The sequence below is a fragment of the Taudactylus pleione genome, unplaced genomic scaffold (assembly GCF_031769625.1).
Source record: "Taudactylus pleione unplaced genomic scaffold, aTauple2 ptg001303l, whole genome shotgun sequence".
NCBI classification, from domain to species: Eukaryota; Metazoa; Chordata; class Amphibia; order Anura; family Myobatrachidae; genus Taudactylus; species Taudactylus pleione.
The window spans coordinates 2,298,572-2,317,945 of record NW_028285703.1 but is presented as its reverse complement, the minus strand read 5'-3'; the positions used below and the strand labels follow the sequence as shown (position 1 = coordinate 2,317,945).

Genomic DNA, 19,374 nt, shown 5'->3' with positions numbered 1-19,374 from the left:
ATAAAAGCTATATTTTAACATACTATTTGATACAAGAGTGCCCCACAAAAAGAGCCGTCTTCTTTCCTTTCTTTTCTGTTCAAATTACATTGAGTGGGGTCTGGCAGCTATTTTTGGCTTTAGTCAGGTCCAGTATAGCGCTTCCTGATTATATATGTGTGTGTGTATGTGTGTGTGTATGTATATATATATATATATATATATATATATATATATCTCTCTCTCTCCCTCTCTTCTCCCCCCCCCCCCCCCCCCCAATATACTGCAGGGATTACTGCAGTATATGCAACCCCCTTCGGTATCACAACAATCTGTCATTCCCTTCCAAGGACTAACACAAGTTGTGCAGCCACCCTGGGTGGATGTTTTATCTAGTTCAGTTCAGAGTTTGGCAGCTTCCTCTATGGCCTTTCAGACCATGTTGCGGAATGAAAGACCTAAGAAGGCAGCTAAACGCCCTGTATTGTCATCCCAGTCTACACAACTATCAGACACAGAAGTGTCGTTGGATGATGAGGAAGTGGCTGATGCGTCTGATTCCCCTTCACAGGAGGTGGAGCCTAAATCAAGTATTGATGTTCCAGATTTGGTGCTGGCACTCCGATCCATACTAGAGATAGAAGATGACGTTCCTGCCCCTAAATCCAAATACCCTCAGTTTAAACAGGCACAGTAAAGGTGACTTCGGCAGTTTTTCCTCTTTCTGTACAACTGGTAGACCATGTGGCGGAGGCCTTGACAAGTACCTGGTAAGTGGTTTCAGCCGAAAAAGCATTTGGCCTCATGTTATCCATTCCCTGAGGGGCACTGTAAGAAGTGGGAATATCCTCCTGCGGTGGATTCTCATGTTACTTGCTTAATAAAAAGTGCCCAGCTACCCATGCCTTCCATTTCTTCCTTGAAGGATTCTACGGATAGGAAGGAGGAGATGTGCCTGAAATTGATTAACTCTCTCTCAGGAGCGGTTGCCTGTCTGTCTGTGGCTATCTCATGGGTGGCTAAGGCAATAGAAGGTTGGGCAAATGTTGTGGAGGAAACTTTACACGAGGAGGCTCCTGAGACTCGGAGGTCTTTGGTGGGCCACATTAGAGATGCGGTTGCTGATATCGGTGAGGCTTCTTTGGATGCCGGTCTGCTGACCTCCAGTGTCTCGGCCGCTGCAGTGTCTGCTCGCCGCTCCCTGTGGCTACACTCCTGGGGGGCGGACGCTGACTCTAAAAGGGCTTGGAGGGGCCTTGCCCTACAATGGGGAGATTCCGACAGGAACAAGGCCTTGCAGATCCAGGAAGCCATAGAGTCCTTGCTGAAAGCAGGGGTAATTGTACCAGTTCCACTATCTCAAAGAGGAACTGGATATTATGCTACTCTTTCTGGTTCCTCGGGGTGCCCAAGTTCATGATGGAAACTTTACGTTCCCTCATACTGACTATGGAAACTGGGGTTACATGGTATTCCTGGACATTCAGGATGCTTACCTGCATATCCCCATAACGTCTTCTCACCAGCGTTATCTTCGGTTTTCTATTCTGCACCAACACTTCCAGTTTCGGTCGGGCACTGCCCTTTGGCCTATCCACAGCTCCAAGGGTCTTTACAAAAGTTATGGCTGTCGTGGCAGCCCATCTGTCAGGGTATACGACTCCTGCCATACCTGGACGACCTCCTCTTGCAGGCGGGTTCTCCAGAGGTGCTTCAACACCACCTATGCCTGACAATCGATTATCTATAAGCCCACGAGTGGCTAATCAATTGGAAAAAGTCCTCACTAATTCCCTCACAAAGGATGGTTAATTTAACTAACAGAGAATCTTCCTAACTCCAGAAAAGATCTCCTTGCTGCAACTGCGAGTGCGCAGATTGCTCCGCAGTCGTAGGGTGTCAGTACACTCAGCGATGCAGGTTCTAGGGTCCATGGTGTCCACATGCGAAATGGTGGAATATGCTCAGTTCATTCAAGGCCCCTGCAGGGGCTGATCCTCTCCAGATGGAACAGCTTAGCCCACCGGATCAAGGTTCAGATGATGGTGCTCTCTCCGGAGGTGCGCCTGTCTCTGTCTTGGTGAGATGAGGCGTCAGTAACCACCAACAGTCTCCCCTTTTGGATCCCGGACTGGGTACTCCTCACGACGGACGCCAGTCTCCTGGGCTGAGGCGCAGTGACCGGTCCGCACTCATTTCAGGGGCATTAGACAGCAGTCGAAGCAGCCCTGCCCATCAACATATTGGAACTTCGGGCAGTGTACAGGGCCCTCAGGATGGTAAGTCACATTCTTCATGGAAAGCCTGTGCAGGTTCAGTCCGATAACGCCACCACAGTGGCTTACATCAACCATCCAGGAGGTGCTCGAAGTCGGGCAGCAGTGACAGAAGTGTCACGCATTCTAACATGGGCGGAGTGCCACCACCTGGCAATTTTGTCAGTGTTCATTCCAGGAGTTCTCAATTGGGAAGCGGACTTCCTCAGCCATCACAACGTGCAGCCAGGTGATTGGTCTCTTCACCAAGAGGTGTTTTCAACTTCTAGTGGACAAATGGGGCCTCCCAGAGGTGAACCTCGTGGCCTCCCGACACAAATACAAGTTACCAGTGTACGGGTCCAGAACAAGGGATGCTGACACAAGCTTGGTGGACGCTCTGTCAAGAAGGTGGACTTTCCAGTTTGCATACCTCTTTTCTCCGATATCCCTGCTTCCTCGGGTTCTTCGGAAATTCAAGCAAGACGGGGGCAATGTCCTGCTGGTGGCTCCAGCTTGGCCCAGACGTCATTGGTACTCAGATCTTCAGAGTCTCTCCATCGACACTCCGTTCCTGCTGCCTCAACATCCGGACTTGTTGTCTCGGGGTCCTTGCCTTTACCCGGACCTGGATCGCCTGTCTTTTACGGCGTGGTTCTTGAGACATCTATCCTAAGGTCCAAGGGATTCTCGAGCTCAGTCATCAGCACAATGCTCTGAGCACGTAAACCTGCTTCGGCCAGGATATACCACAGGGTGTGGCATACATATTTCCAGTGGTGTCGCTTTCTGGATTACAACCCTCAGGTGTTTCGTATTTAAAGGATTCTGGCATTCCTTCAAGCAGGATTGGACCTTTGCTTTCGCCTGGCCTCATTGAAAGTACATGTCTTCGCACTGACAGTGTGGTTCCAACGAAGGATAACTCCACTCCCGTATATCCACACCTTTCTACAAGGTGTTCTCCGGATTCAACCTCCCTTTGTCCCCCGTGGCTCCTTGGGATTTGGCAGCGGTTCTTCAGGCCCTCCAGGGTCCTCCATTTGAACCACTAGATTCTGTGAATCTCAAGTGGTTAACAGCTAAGACTCTTTCTACTGGCAAATGCTCCTGCCAGGAGGGTGTCAGAATTGGGGGCGCTCTCCTGTTGTCCTCCCTTTCTGATATTTCACCTGGACAGGGCTGTGCTTCGCACTCGCCCTGAATTTCTTCCTAAAATGGTTTCTAATTTAAATTTTAATCAGGAAATTATTGTACTGACCTCTCGGCAGGTGAGGCCTCATTGGATATGGTCCGTGCTCTCCGGATTTATGTGGACCGGACCTATTCCCTTCGGAAATCGGACTCCTTATTTGTGCTCTATGAAATTCACAAGAAAGGATGGCCAGCCATTTAACAAACATAGGCCAGATGGCTTCGTATAAGTATATTAGAGGTTTACACACAGGCAGGCTTGCCTGTTTCGGCTTCTGTTACTGCTCATTCTACTCTGTATGTGGTCCCCTCGTGGGCAGCTCGGCTGTTCAGCTTTGTAAGGCGGCCACGTGGTCTTCCATTCAGACCTTTCTAAGGTTATATGCATTTGATACATTCACCTCTCTTGATGCTTCCTTTGGGCGCCGGATTTTCCTCTCAGCGTAGGAGCGTCCCCACCCTTAAAAGGACTGCTTTAGGACATCCCCAAGGTCTCCCTGTGGAGCCTATGGACCCTGAAGAAGAAAATGAGTTATGGTAAGAACTTACCTTGCTTAACTTTCTTCGGAGTCCATAGGACACCCGCCCTGACGCACCTGGCTTCATATGGGCTATGTTGCTGGTCACCGGTTTCCCGTCTCCTCTGTGAGTGTGATTCTCGCGCGTTCCAGTCTTCCTTCTCTTTTTCCTCCTCTGGCTCGGGGGCGGGGTATAGGGAGGAAGGACCAGTGCAACCTGGGAGCAAAGCTTTAACTGCATGGTGGCCAGGATCCAGATCCAACCTACACCCCAAGGTCTCCCTGTGGACCCTATGGACTTCGAAGAAAGAGAGTTAACCAAGTTAAGTTCTTACCATAACACTCATTATTTCTTCTGGGTGGAGGCTGCACATGATGTGAAGCTCAAAGGTTTCTTTCTTGATTTTTACATCAGGTGTCTAATTATGAGTTTGGGTATGCTATCCCCATCATCTACATTGAATTCCTATAGCTATACTTCTCCTTTATATTAATGGACATTTGAGACGGTACTACACATTGTATCTACTAATTCTTATTCCACACATGTTCTATGGACATAACAACTAAATGAAGTCGAGGAGCACAAGAAGACTACAAACATCTATTGCCCATACCTTTATGAAAAGGAACGTATTGTATACATTTTCCTTGTATTCCTATTTTATCTATAGCGCCTAGGTTTGTGTTATTCAGTTTCAGTGTGAGAATTAATCCAATTTTCTATACTGGGAGGAGATTATGGTATAAGCGAGGGAAGAAAAAGCACATGAGGGAAGAGGGCCCTGCTCGTGAGAGCTTAGTCATAATCATCATTAATAAACATTATTTAGGGCGACACAAAGGGTCTGCAGCGCCTTACAGAGTACTTATATAGACACAGTGCAACCATAGCAGGCTATACAGTGGCAATGATTATGCTACAGACAAGCTAGAAACAAAAGAACCAATTATTCCTCAATCACTGTAATTCTGCGTATCCTGGTAGGCTCCAGCAAGAATTCCTCCAGTTACTGTGATGCCAGTTATCTTACATTCGGATATCTTTTTCCGTATAAATAGGACTCCACTGTGCCTTACAAGCTTGTAGCACGTATCTCTGCGCATTTTATTTGAGCCTCCTTGTTAGCGGCCATTTTGTACGCGCTTGGTGAAGTGATGCCTCTGATTTACCTCTAGATATGTAAAACCAGGCGAACGAGGTTTGAGGGTTTTTTTATTTCTACTTCAGGGTCCATAGGGGGTCCACAGGGTTGACCTTGGGGGTATAACTGGATCTGGATCCACGGGCACCACGCAGTTAAAGCTTTGCTGCTCCCAGGATGCACTTGGGTCCGTCCTCCTCTATACCCCGGCCACAGGCACCTCAGGGATAATGCAGTCTTCATGCCGCCGGTCTCTGGGGACAGACCGGCGGCGCTAGTAGCGGCGGCGGGCTCCCCCTCTTCAGGAATACCCCGCGTGACCGCTGGCCCCCGGGGTGTAAGTACCGGCGGGGAACCGGCTTCCCCGGGGGTTTAGTACTAGCAGGGGAGGCAGCCTTCCCTGCTTCAGCGCTCCTCCCCTCAGCCCAGCGCGCCTTCTCTCATGTGTGCTGGCGTCGCTGGGCTGTTATCTTCTGGCCACTCCTCCTCAGAGCTCTCCGGCGGCCATCTTCCTCAGGCAGCATCGCAGAGCTCCCAGGCAGGCTTACAGTGGACCAGTCCCCCTGCGTACCTCTCCCCTGATCAGGACGGTGTTCGCAGCGCTATAGCCCTCCCAGACACTGAATCTGGGAGGTTGATTGTAGCGGAAGGTGCAGTGAGTAGAACTTCTCTGCATGGTATGTGACTATTGCTAGTGCTGCTGTCTGTGCTTATTTTCTACTTACTGTCAGCTTTTTACCTATCCCTTTCCTTCTCCTACGGGCCGCAGGTGCGTGGGGGAGGGGTGTTCTTTCTGGGTACCTCACTTATATAAATCTACGTATTTGTGAGGTCCGTCACATACTGCGGTGTGCTCCTCAGTACCATATTGTGGGCTGTTTGGGTTGCATATTTGGGAGTGCGTGGGTGTTATACGCCTTACCTCGTTTCGGTGAGACACTTTTTTTGCAAAAAAGTTTGTGTCATGTCTGATGAGGGGAATGAGCGCTCCGAGGCTCCTGTGTTGTTTTCCTGCCAACGCTGTTCGGCAGGGGTTGACGGGGCAGATTTGTCTCAGGACGGTCTGTGCGGGCGGTGCCAGTTGGTACCTGGACCCTCTAATCCCCCGGTGGCGCAGGACCCTCCATGGGCGATGTTTACGCAAGTGCTGGCGTCAATCGCGGACCGACTTGCGGTCCCGACTGCGGCCCTTCTAGGGCGTTGCCCCAGCCTACCATCCCCCGTTCCCCGGGTGTGACTCGTCTGGTGCAGTCTCCTCCCGGGTCTCAGACTGTGGGTCCTTATGCGGGTTTGCCGGTATACGTGCAATCCCCCACTGTGCCGCAGCAGTCGATGGTACCTTTTCAGGGGTATCCTCAGGCAGTACCCCTGCCTTGGGTGGACGTCCTCTCCAGCTCTGTTCAGAGTCTGGCGGCTTCGTCATTGGCTTTTCAAAATATGTTGAACAGTGATTTGCCCCCACGGGCGTCCAAGCATTCCGTTCCGGCTTCACTGGCGGCTCAGTTCACGGACACGGACGTGTCTTCGGATGACGGGGAGATCCATGAGGACTCTGACTCGGATGCCGGGGCCCAGGAGATGGAGGCTAAGTCTTCCATTAATGTGCCGGCATTGGTTAGGGCGGTGCGGGCCATCCTTCACATTGAGGAGGATGTGCCCTTCCCCAGGTCAAAATACCCAAATTTTAAAAAGGCCAAGGTAGCTTCGACGGTTTTTCCCCTGTCCGATCAATTGACGGATCATATGGCAGAGGCCTGGCAGTTGCCCAGCAAGAGGTTCCAACCGCAGAAGCGGTTGGCTTCGAACTATTCGTTTCCGGAGGCTCATTGCAGGAAGTGGGAAACTCCTCCAGCGGTGGATTCCCACGTTACCCGCTTAATTAAAAGTGCTACGCTGCCTTTGCCGTCGATCTCCTCCCTGAAAGATCCCACGGACAGGAAGGTGGAGACTTGTTTGAAGTCTATCTACTCTCTCTCGGGGGCGGTGGCCCGTCCGTCCATGGCCATCTCTTGGGTGGCTAAGGCCATCGAGAGCTGGGCCAATGCTTTAGAGGATACCTTTCCGGAAGATGCTCCGGAGATCCAGAGAGCATTGATAGGTCAAATGAGGGATGCGGCTTCCTACATTGGGGAAGCATCGTTAGACGCAAGCCTGCTAACCTCTCGGGTGTCGGCTGCAGCTGTGTCGGCGCGTCGGTCCTTGTGGCTGAGGTCTTGGAGAGCTGACGCTGACTCCAAAAAGGGACTGGAGGCCTTACCTTTTAATGGGGAGTTGCTTTTTGGTCCAGACTTGAACAAAATTGTGGACACTCTGGCTAAGTCTAAATCAGCCTTCCTCCCTTCGGCTTCTGCTCCTACCAAGGTATGGAGCTCTGCTTTTTGGTCCTTTCGGGTTCAGGGCAAGGCCAAAGGTCAGTCCTTCCCGAGGCAGTCGACGACCAAGGCCGCTTCTAAGCCCAAGAAGCAGCCCTGGAGTGCCAGGCGCCCTTCTTCCAAGCAGGAAGATAAACCTTCTGCCTGATGGGACGGGCCTCCCTCTGGGGGACCCCAGAGTGGGAGGCCGACTTCTTCTATTTGCCCAGTACTGGCACAATACCACCACGGATGCCTGGGTTCGAGAAGTGGTCTCCCAGGGGTACGCCCTGTCTTTTCGGCACAGACCGCCCCACCAGTTTTTCTGCACGAGTCCTTCTCAGGATACGACCAAGTCTTTACAGATTCAGGAAGCTATAGAGTCCTTGCTGACAGCAGGGGTCATTGTTCCCGTTCCTCAATTACAACGAGGGACGGGGTACTATTCTTCTCTGTTTCTGGTGCGGAAACCCAATGGTTCGCATCGCCCTATCCTCAACTTGAAGTCTCTGAACAAATTCCTCAGAGTTCCCAAGTTCAGGATGGAAACGTTACGTTCCATCATTCTGGCGATGGAACCGGGGGATTACATGGTTTTCCCTGGATATCCAGGAAGCCTACCTCCATGTTCCGATAGCACCTTCGCACCAGCGGTATCTGAGGTTCGCTATCCTTCAACACCATTACCAGTTCCGGGCGCTACCCTTTGGTCTCTCCACGGCACCGAGGGTGTTCACGAAGATTATGGCGGTCATGGCCGCACATCTTCGGAACCAGAATGTACGGCTACTACCGTATCTGGACGACCTCCTGTTGCTGGCGAGTTCCCCGGAGGTACTGCTTCATCATCTCCACTTGACGGTCGCTTGCCTGCAAGCGCACGGGTGGCTGATAAATTGGAAAAAGTCCTCCCTGATTCCATCTCAGCGGATGGTTCATTTGGGAGCCCTGCTGGATTCTCGTCAGCAAAGGATCTTCCTGACTCCGGAGAAGGTCTCCTCCCTGCAGCTGAGAATACACAGTTGCCTGAGCAGTTGCCGCCTGTCGGTCCATTCGGCTATGAGGGTTTTGGGCTCCATGGTGTCGACATTCGACATGGTGGAATTTGCCCAGTTCCATTCCCGGCCCCTGCAGGGGCTGATTCTATCGGAATGGAACGGATTACCTCACCGGATCCGCTCTCAGTTGCCGGTGTTGTCCCCGGAGGTTCGGCAGTCTTTGGCTTGGTGGCTTCAGACAGCTCATCTGGTCGAGGGGCGCCCCTTTTGGATCCCGGACTGGGTCCTGCTCACGACGGATGCCAGTCTTCGGGGTTGGGGGGCAGTGACCGGCTCGTTGTCACTTCAGGGTCGTTGGTCTGCGGAAGAAGCTCTTCTTCCCATCAACATTCTGGAACTGCGGGCGGTTTATCGGGCCCTGCAGTCGTCCGGTCCCGCTCTTCACGGAAGGGCGGTTCAGGTGCAGTCCGACAACGCCACCGCGGTGGCGTATATCAACCACCAAGGAGGAACTCGAAGTCGGGCAGCGATGTCGGAGGTGTCTCGCATCCTTGCTTGGGCGGAGTGTCACATTCCAGCGATCTCGGCAGTCTTCATTCCCGGAGTCCTCAATTGGGAGGCGGACTTCCTCAGCCGTCACGACGTGCATCCCGGGGAATGGTCGCTTCACCCAGAGGTGTTTCAGCTACTCGTGGACAGGTGGGGGCTGCCGGAGCTGGACTTGATGGCCTCCCGTCACAATCACAAGTTGCCCGTTTACGGGTCAAGGACAAGAGACGCAGGCGCCAGTCTGGTAGACGCGCTGTCGGTGAAATGGACGTTTCACCTGGCATATCTGTTTCCTCCGATATCCTTACTTCCTCGGGTTCTGCGGAAATTCAAGCAGGATGGCGGCACGCTCGTGCTGGTTGCTCCGGCGTGGCCCAGACGTCCTTGGTACTCCGATCTGAGGTCTGTCCATCGACGCTCCGTACCTTCTTCCTCAGCGTCGGGACCTGTTGTCTCAAGGGCCCTGCCTTTACCCGGATCTGGGTCGGCTGTCTTTGACGGCGTGGCTCTTGAGACAGCCGTCTTGAGGTCTAGGGGTTTCTCCAGTTCGGTCATTGGTACCATGCTTAGGGCACGCAAGCCTGCCTCCGCACGGATTTACCACAGGGTGTGGCGCACTTACTTTCAGTGGTGTGAATCCAGAAACTATGATCCTCAGGTGTTCCGGGTTTCCAGAATCTTGGAGTTCCTTCAATCAGGTTTGGACCTCGGCTTACGCCTAGCCTCTCTGAAGGTTCATGTGTCTGCTTTGTCCGTGTGGTTTCAGCGACGGATTGCTACACTACCGGATGTTCACACCTTTTTCCAGGGTGTTCTCAGGATACAGCCTCCCTTCGTGGCTCCTTGGGACTTGGCGGTGGTGCTACGGGTCTTGCAGGGTCCTCCTTTTGAGCCTCTTGAGGTGGTGGACCTCAAGTGGCTGACGTTCAAGACCGTTTTTCTCCTAGCAATTGCTTCTGCCAGGAGGGTGTCAGAGTTGGGGGCGCTTTCCTGTCGTCCCCCTTTTCTGATTTTTCATCAGGACAGAGCGGTGCTCCGCACTCGTCCTGAGTTTTTGCCCAAAGTGGTCTCAAAGTTCCACATTAATCAGGAACTTGTTGTGCCAGCTTTTTAGTCACCTGATCTTTCAGCTGGTGAGGCTTCCTTAGATGTAGTCCGGGCACTTAGAATCTATGTGGACCGGACTGCTCCGGTTAGGAAGTCGGATTCATTGTTTGTCCTCTTCGGTTTTCACAAGAGGGGTTGGCCTGCCAACAAGCAAACGTTAGCCCGTTGGCTTCGTTCTGTTATTTGTGAGGCTTCTGCACAGGAGGGTTTACCTGTGCCAGCCTCTGTTAAGGCTCATTCCACTCGTTCTGTGGGTCCCTCTTGGGCTGCTAGACGTGGCGCCTCCGCTGTTCAGCTGTGTAAGGCGGCCACTTGGTCTTCAATTCAAACGTTTTTGAGGTTCTATGCGTTTGACACCTTCGCCTCTCAGGATGCATCCTTTGGGCGCTGGGTACTCCTTTCAGCACAGGAGCGTCCCCGCCCTTAGTTGAACTGCTTTGGGACATCCCCAAGGTCAACCCTGTGGACCCCCTATGGACCCTGAAGTAGAAAACAAGAGATATGGTAAGAACTTACCTTTGTTATCTCTGTTTCTACGAAGTCCATAGGGTCCACAGGGCGCCCACCCTGACTCACCTGGCTTCAAATGGGCTGTGTGACTGGTCACCGGTTTTCCGTCTCCCATTTCTCTGAGTATGGTTCTTGTGTGTTCCAGTCTTCCTTCTCTCTGTTTAGTCTCCTCCTCCGGCCTTAGCTGCTTACCAACTGAGGTGCCTGTGGCCGGGGGCGGGGTATAGAGGAGGACGGACCCAAGTGCATCCTGGGAGCAGCAAAGCTTTAACTGCGTGGTGCCCGTGGATCCAGATCCAGCTATACCCCCAAGGTCAACCCTGTGGACACTATGGACTTCGTAGAAACAGAGATAACAAAGGTAAGTTCTTACCATATCTCGTTTTTTTTTATAACCAATATAGGTTATAGGGAGAGTCACACTGTACACTGAGAACTCTGTCCTATTACCCACAGGACACATTATTATCAGCAGTGTGTGATTGTAACAGAAGCGGTAGCACCAGACACAGGGAGAGTCACACTGTATACTGAGCATTCTGCCCCTTTTACCCACAGGGCACATTATTATCAGCAGTGTGTGATTGTAACAGGAGTGGTAGCACCAGACACTGGGGCACATTATTATCAGCAGTGTGTGATTGTAACAGGAGCGGCAGTACCAGACACAGGGAGAGTCACACTGTACACTGAGCATTCTGCCCCTTTTACCCACAGGGCACATTATTATCAGCAGTGTGTGATTGTAACAGGAGCGGCAGCACCAGACACAGGGAGAGTCACACTGTACACTGAGCATTCTGCCCTATTACCCACAGGGCACATTATTATCAGCAGTGTGTGAGTGTAACAGGAGCGGTAGCACCAGACACAGGGCACATTATTATCAGCAGTGTGTGATTGTAACAGGAGCGGTAGCACCAGACACAGGGAGAGTCACACTGTATACTGAGCATTCTGCCCTATTACCCACGGGCACATTATTATCAGCAGTGTGTGAGTGTAACAGGAGCGGTAGCACCAGACACATGGAGAGTCACACTATACACTGAGCATTCTGCCCTATTACCCACAGGGCACATTATTATCAGCAGTGTGTGATTGTAACAGGAGCGGTAGCACCAGACACATGGAGAGTCACACTATACACTGAGCATTCTGCCCTATTACCCACAGGGCACATTATTATCAGCAGTGTGTGATTGTAACGGGAGCGGCAGTACCAGACACAGGGAGAGTCACACTGTACACTGAGAATTCTGCCCCTTTTACCCACAGGGCACATTATTATCGGCAGTGTGTGATTGTAACAGGAGCGGTAGCACCAGACACAGGCAGAGTCACACCGTACACTGAGCATTCTGCCGTATTACCCACAGGGCACATTATTATCAGCAGTGTGTGAGTGTAACAGGAGCGGCAGTACCAGACACTGAGCATTCTGCCCCTTTTACCCACAGGGCACATTATTATCAGCAGTGTGTGATTGTAACAGGACCGGCAGTACCAGACACAGGGAGAGTCACACTGTATACTGAGCATTCTGCCCTATTACCCACAGGGCACATTATTATCAGCAGTGTGTGATTGTAACGGGAGCGGCAGTACCAGACACAGGGAGAGTCACACTGTATACTGAGCATTCTGCCCTATTACCCACAGGGCACATTATTATCAGCAGTGTGTGATTGTAACGGGAGCGGCAGTACCAGACACAGGGAGAGTCACACTGTACACTGAGAATTCTGCCCCTTTTACCCACAGGGCACATTATTATCGGCAGTGTGTGATTGTAACAGGAGCGGTAGCACCAGACACAGGCAGAGTCACACCGTACACTGAGCATTCTGCCGTATTACCCACAGGGCACATTATTATCAGCAGTGTGTGAGTGTAACAGGAGCGGCAGTACCAGACACTGAGCATTCTGCCCCTTTTACCCACAGGGCACATTATTATCAGCAGTGTGTGATTGTAACAGGACCGGCAGTACCAGACACAGGGAGAGTCACACTGTATACTGAGCATTCTGCCCTATTACCCACAGGGCACATTATTATCAGCAGTGTGTGATTGTAACGGGAGCGGCAGTACCAGACACAGGGAGAGTCACACTGTATACTGAGCATTCTGCCCTATTACCCACAGGGCACATTATTATCAGCAGTGTGTGATTGTAACGGGAGCGGCAGCACCAGACACAGGGAGAAGCTGAGGTGATCTTGGCAGGATACTGTACAGCAGCTGTCAGGGAAGATTCCTTCCAGGGGGTATAACTGCTCCCTCTACTTATATCATGCTGTGGGTGCTTACCTCAATGTGGATGCCATCTACTTTCCGTCTTACCTCCACAGGTGGCAGTCGCCCTCTGAGGTGGTCCATGTTTAACATGATCGGGGAGACCCTCTGTCAGCCCCATCATCAGGGTGTGGCTGTAGTGATCTCACCTTCCTTAGGTGGAACAACTGCACTCCTTATGCATTAATGGTAGTTATCTCTTTATGTTATGGGGGGAAATGCCTGCCTACCCGTCCCCGCCACATATGGGAGGGAGGTGACTGGGACATCGGAGGATAAACTCTGTCACTGCCGTTAGGTGCTTTTACAAGTCACCGGTCCCTAGTCTCAGATCACTCGGTGGCCAGGGTGACCTAAATTATTATTGATGGAGAGCCGGGAGCGGCAGAAGAGCAGCTATCGGCGCCGGAGCCCCTCACTCGGTGCAGGCGTTCAGTTGAGCTCCTTTTACATGCAAATCTAGTGACTAATATCAGGAGAATTGTCCAAGGTTTTGCGACCCTAAGAGAAGCATCGGCATGGTTAGATCGATACGCGCCAGGAAGATGGCAACTCGCTGAGGACTGACCCTCTGACTCTCCTTTGGAATACTATTGTATCTTTGGATGGTGGAGCTTGGATTACGGGTTTTCGCTGTCATCTTGCATACGAAGCGCAAGCGTTTCTCCTGCCTCTGAGTGATTTGCATAATACTTATTGCTGCATCACCAACATTTTTTGTTGTATATTAAGTTTGCCAGCTTTTTCTATTTCAGGGGCTCTCATTGCCTTTCAATTATTTATATATTTTTTTGCCTTTTTTATGTTTTGTTTCTATTTTGGTTGGTTTATGTTTAGCCCTATACGGTTTATAGGGATTCAGGTGTATGCTAAGTTTTTATATACTTTTATTATTTTTTGTTTAGGGTTATAAGTATGCTTAGGTTGGGGGAGGTATACAGGATGTGGAAGTTTCGGGGTTTTTTTATGTTGTACTGTAAATATGTTCAAGTTTGAAGATCACTCAGCTATTGGGTACTTTATGGGCCGTATTCAAATAGTTTCGCACCCGCGATACTTTTTCGCCTACATCACATGTTTTGGATGCAATAAGTTTTTGTGCATGCCCCCGCTATTCGCCGTATTCAATTCCAAAGGACGCAAAGACGTATCCCTGCGAAACTCAAACAGGCGCAGAGTGCTGTCAGATGGGAAATCAGCCTAACACCCCCCCAAAAGATGCACTAACATTGGGGATCAGTATAGATATCCCCGATAAGTACCCCAAATAGCTTCAGTGGGGCTAAAGTGCTTTCAATTACCTCTATATAGCGTTTTTGCACATGTGGTGAAGAATGGCATTAAGCGTTTTTTTTGGTTGAAAATAAATAGTCCTGTCAAATTTGGGGTGCTTGAAAATGGGTGTTAGCATGGTTTAAATAAAGTGAAGTTTTAAGTGACGTCAAAAACTCACCTTCAGCAAGCTCCTGCAATCAAAAAAAACAGACAACCCCCCCCCCCAAAAAAAGTCTATTTTGCTACCGTTCATGTGTGTATCCCCACTTTGTACTTATTCGCACCCATTTTAAAAATAATTTTTAGGGGGTGTGGTTTTTTTTTTACGCAGTTATCCTTTGGGGGGCTGTCCCAAGGGTGTAGAGTGGTTTCTACACCTTTGCACCCCAAAACTGCAATTCTGCATTTTTTTTCTGCCTGCTATTCATAGGCAAAACTTTTTTGCCTATTACACTGTATTGACTTTAAATGTACTCGAACAGTCTCTGCAATTGAATACGGCGTAAAGCCTCCGAAATGACATCATTCGCAATACTTTTTTGCAGATTCTGACTTTTTGCTGATAATTGAATATGGCCCTAAATCTGCACCAGTTTTTTTTTTTTTTAAATCAGTTTTCCCTTCCTATCGGCAACAACAATGTTCTGGGACTTTACATTTCAGTAATTTTCTATGTGTTTTCAGGTGGTCTATGCAGGGACTTTTTACTATATGTTTTTTCTCAAGAGGCTGAGGCCTGGCCTGATTTAATGTTTTGAAAAGTTTTTTTGTCTATTTGGTGCATATTCAATGCATAGTATTGTTTATACTTATACCTGTATATCCTGATTTGTTAGGAGTTTGTATTTTACAGGTTGAGTCTCCCATATCCGAATATCCCGAAATACAGGATATTTTTAGCATGACTGAGATAGTGAAACCTTTTGCTTTCTGATGGTCCAAGGTACACAAACTTTGTTTAAAGCACAAATTATTAAAAATATTGTATAAAATAACCTTCAGGCTGTGTATAAAGTGTATATAGAACATAAATGCATTCTGTGTTTAGATTTGGGTCCCATTCCGAAGATATTTTCAAATATTCCAAAATATGGAATATTCTGATTATCCAAAATACACCTGGTCCCAAGCATTTTGGATATGGGAGACTCGATCTGTAATTTGTTTTAAGGTGTGGGCTTAATTATACATTTTTTTTTTTTCCAGCCAGAGAGTTGGCCATGTTTAAGATCATTAGATAATTGACAGGGGCAATAATGTGGGTAGTTGGAGGAGGAGGTTAGACAGGGTGGGGGGGGTTAAGGAGACTTTTTGTTTAGTTTTGTTAGATTGGTAACAATTCCTTCTTTCTTTTGGCACAAGTACCCGAATGGTGCCTTCGGGTGCTTGCCAAGCTTTACTTATATGATTTGTAGTCCTATGTATATTCTGCTCTTATATTACCCTTTGCCACATATTTTTATGTATAACATGTTTATCTAAATGTCTGCCACATTATTTAGTTACATATATGGGGTTTATTTTATTTTCCTAAAACTTAGTAAAAACAACTTAAATAAAAAATAACATTTGTACACAGGAGAAAAATGTGCCCTACTGCACGGGCACAAACCTAAAACCTGAAGCTGTTCCAGGGGGTCTGGCATTGAGGGGGTGGAGTCAGAGACTAACAAATCTGTAGTGTAGTTGTGCCTTGCACTAGTGCCCTCTATACCACCAGGTACAGAAGTGTCTCCCAATTTGGGTGAATGGAAATGTATTGTTGTAACACCATTTGTCCACCTAGAAATAGAGGTCCGGAACAAGCGCATTCAGGAGAAGCAAGAAGATATCCTAAGGGAGATTACCAAGATGAAGGAGAATGAGAAAGTCAGTGCTGGGCTGTCCGAGCACATCCAGAAACTACGGGAAGAATTGAACCAGAAGAGGGAACGTAAGACCCCGTGCTGTCTTCTACCCTGCACTGTGTGTAAGCTCAGGTGGATAATGGCATTTAAATCTCTCTTGTAGTTGCCTTCGCGAATAAGAGAGCCAACAAGGACAAACTGAAGGAACTGCACAAATCTGCAGCTTTATTTAAGGAGCGTCTGGGGCTGGAAATCCGGAAACTGAAAGGTAAATATCCATCCAGAAAAGGGGGTGACAGAAATGGGTAGAGGGCAACTGACCCCCTGTGGACTGTGGGTCTGGCTCTTGAATAAGGAATGAATGGTATAAATTCATTATTGACCGCACAAAGGCCATTTTGTGTGCTCAACTAATGTTCACGAGGCGCCTCATTCAGCCCATTGTGTACAGATGACCAGCATGTTATACAAGTAGATACTTAAAAGCAGCAAAATAAATGTGTATATCTGTCCCTATATTATTGCTTTGTATAGTTATTCTATAACTCTTATTGGTCACACTCAGTATGTCCATGTATTTAAGAGCTGCACTTATTGCGAGTTTCCCTTCTCAGGTGATCGACTGCAGTTTGTCTTCAGGTGCATTAATCCGCAGGACATGGATGAGCCGTACTCCTGTATCATTTACTTTAACGAGGAAGGAGAGTATCAACGTAGGTCATGTGAATGGCTAATTAAAGTACTTTGGTCAGCACGATTATTTTGCACATAAAGCCCTATACCCCCCCTCCCACTACAAGGGCCACAAGCTCTATTCCATCCCTCATTAATTATGGCTAATAGAGGGTTTTGCAATACAGTATCACACATTTGACCTGTGCCTTTTATAGAACCATTAAGTGCTGGAACCAACCGGCTGTGGCAGGTCAGTCTTGTGCCGATGCCAAACTGTGTTATGGTCATTTCTGCAGGTTCTCTTAAGGCACATGTTCTCAAACTCTGTCCTCAGGACACCAAACAGTGCATGTTTTCCAGGTCTCCTCACAAAATCACAAGTGAAATAATTAGCTCCACCTGTGGATCTTTTAAAATGTGTCGGTGAGTAATGAACACACATGTGCACCTGCTGGGTGACCTGGGAAATGTGACCTGTGTGGGGTCCTGAGGACCATGTTTGAGAACCATTGTCTTAGGAGCATCTTGTAGTGTCTGAAATCTACACTGTTCTGTCCATTCTTCAGTCACCGTCAGAAAATACATAGTTTAGCTGTGTGTAAGTATGTTGTAGAGAGCTGGCAGACGTGAACTAATTAGTCTACTTATTGCACACCACTGAGCCCCTACTCAATCAACCAATTATAGAGAATATCAGATCTGGTGACAATACACGTAAACTGGCCACACATCTAAAGTTGTTTGGTTGGAATGAATATCTGGTAATGTATAAAAGCAAATGACACAATCAGCAATTTGCTCCCAAACGCCGGAAAATGGACAAAAACTGTTTGATCTAAACAATTTGTTCAAACTTGTCTGACGCCATTTTCATCTGTTTTCTGGCATTTAGGAGCAAATTGCTGATCATCAGTTACTCCCATACATTACCAGATTTTCATTCCAACCAATCAACTAGTTGGCTGGTTGGACAGATAATCTTTACATGTGTGGACAGCTTTCCATCTAAAGTTGGCAGAAAAACATCCAGATTTGACATTATATGTACAAGACTATAAAAACATTTGTACAAGTGACCATTTTCCTTCACACTGGCTGAAGTTTGTATTAGAATGTGGATGTACTGAGCACTGACCGGCACGTGTTCCGTTTGCAGTCACAGGGTGTGATCCGCCGTTGGAGTGTATTAGTGAATACGAAAAGAAAGTGCAGGAGACCAAGAACTTCTCAGCGCTTCTCGCCAATCTGCGCAAATCTTTTGCTGCATTATGTACTCACGTAAAATGACTTTGTTCTTGACATGTTATGTATACAGTTTATTTTGTTGTACGTTATAGTAATAAAACTTCCTGAGCTGGAGATTTGAATTGTTTTTTATTTTTAAACGTGAGTGATAGGGAAACCAAACCATTAAGGGTTAAGTACTAACAGTATAAATGTAAAGCATTTATCTGACATCTGTTTCCACTACAGTAGACCAGATGTAATTGCCATGGGGGTGGGGTATTGCAGTATATTACCTGCACACAGTGTATTCCCCTACTTTCTACTCATAACATGGGGGTCAATGAAGCCTAGGTGGGGGAAGGGTTGCGGCCCTGTGAACCAATATGAAGCCTGGGGGTCCCTGTTGCCCTCCAGCTGTTGAACAACACATCCCAGCATGTTCTACCAGTCTTGCTATTAAGGCATGCTTAAAACTGGTAGGGCATGCTGGAATGTGTAGTTCCACAGCAACTGGATGGCTGAATGTTTAATAACCCAACTTTAACTGGCAGATCATTTCTAGCTTGGCCTTGGGAGTTTTGCTTAGACTAGAAAACAAAGGAAAGACCATGACCTTTTGGGCTTCTCTATGTGAGCACTCCCCTAGAATTGGCTGTGAGAGGACCAGCCTATCGCACAGGGAGTGGAACTGTCTCGCCTTATGCAATTAACCCTTTTTATAGCCTTTGTCACTGCACAGAGTTGGCTGGAGAAAGTTTAATTGCAACAGAAATGCAGTTAGTGAGACAGTACAGGAACATTCTGATTCAACCTTAAGAGCCTACACTATGTAGTGGTTTGGGACAGTCTACAAAACAGCAGTGTCAGTGTCTAAAACTCTGTGTAATATTCAATCGTTCATGTATGTTGTGGCCTCATCCTGTAACTGGACATCTAATGGTGTAATTTCACTGGAGCATACAATGCATCCAGAAAGTATTCACAACGCTTCACTTTTTCCACATTTTATGTTACAGCCTTATTCCAAAATGGAACAAATTAATTTTTGTCCTCAAAATTCTACACACAATACGCCATAATGAAAACACGTTAAGTTTTTCTGAGATTTTTGCAAATTTAACTTTAAAAAACACTAAAGGTGCATCCACACACGATTTTTTGAACGATTATTGTTAAACAATAATCATTTGAAAAAATCGTTCACTGAGTCAAACGACGAACGATTATTGTTCATGCGCGTTCACGTTTGTAGTTCAGTCAGACTTGTCAACTCAACGATTTTCATTAAGTTAATATGCAAAAATTGTTTGTAGTTCATAAAAATCGTTCAACTTTAGTAAACGATTTGTTCATTTTTTTCAAGGTAGAAAATAGTTTACTAAAATCGTTAACTAAATCGCGTGTATGCACCTTAAGAAATCACATGTACATAAGTATTCATGGCCT

General features: G+C 48.0%; 1 protein-coding gene across 3 annotated transcripts in view; it reads left to right on the top strand.

The window, feature by feature from the left end:
* The window catches only part of SPC25 (SPC25 component of NDC80 kinetochore complex), a 30,673-nt gene extending 12,530 nt beyond the window's left edge, over positions 1-18,143 (top strand). For 2 of the 3 annotated variants that reach the window (XM_088462988.1, XM_088462986.1), the window contains exons 4-7: positions 15,966-16,112; positions 16,190-16,294; positions 16,641-16,739; positions 17,858-18,143. In XM_088462988.1, coding sequence (XP_088319114.1) covers positions 15,966-16,112; positions 16,190-16,294; positions 16,641-16,739; positions 17,858-17,988 — 482 coding nt within the window. In that variant the 3' untranslated portion in view covers positions 17,989-18,143. The remainder of the gene's footprint in view (positions 1-15,965; positions 16,113-16,189; positions 16,295-16,640; positions 16,740-17,857) is intronic. The other variant, XM_088462987.1, reaches the window with a different exon arrangement.
* The last annotated feature ends 1,231 nt before the right edge of the window (positions 18,144-19,374 follow it).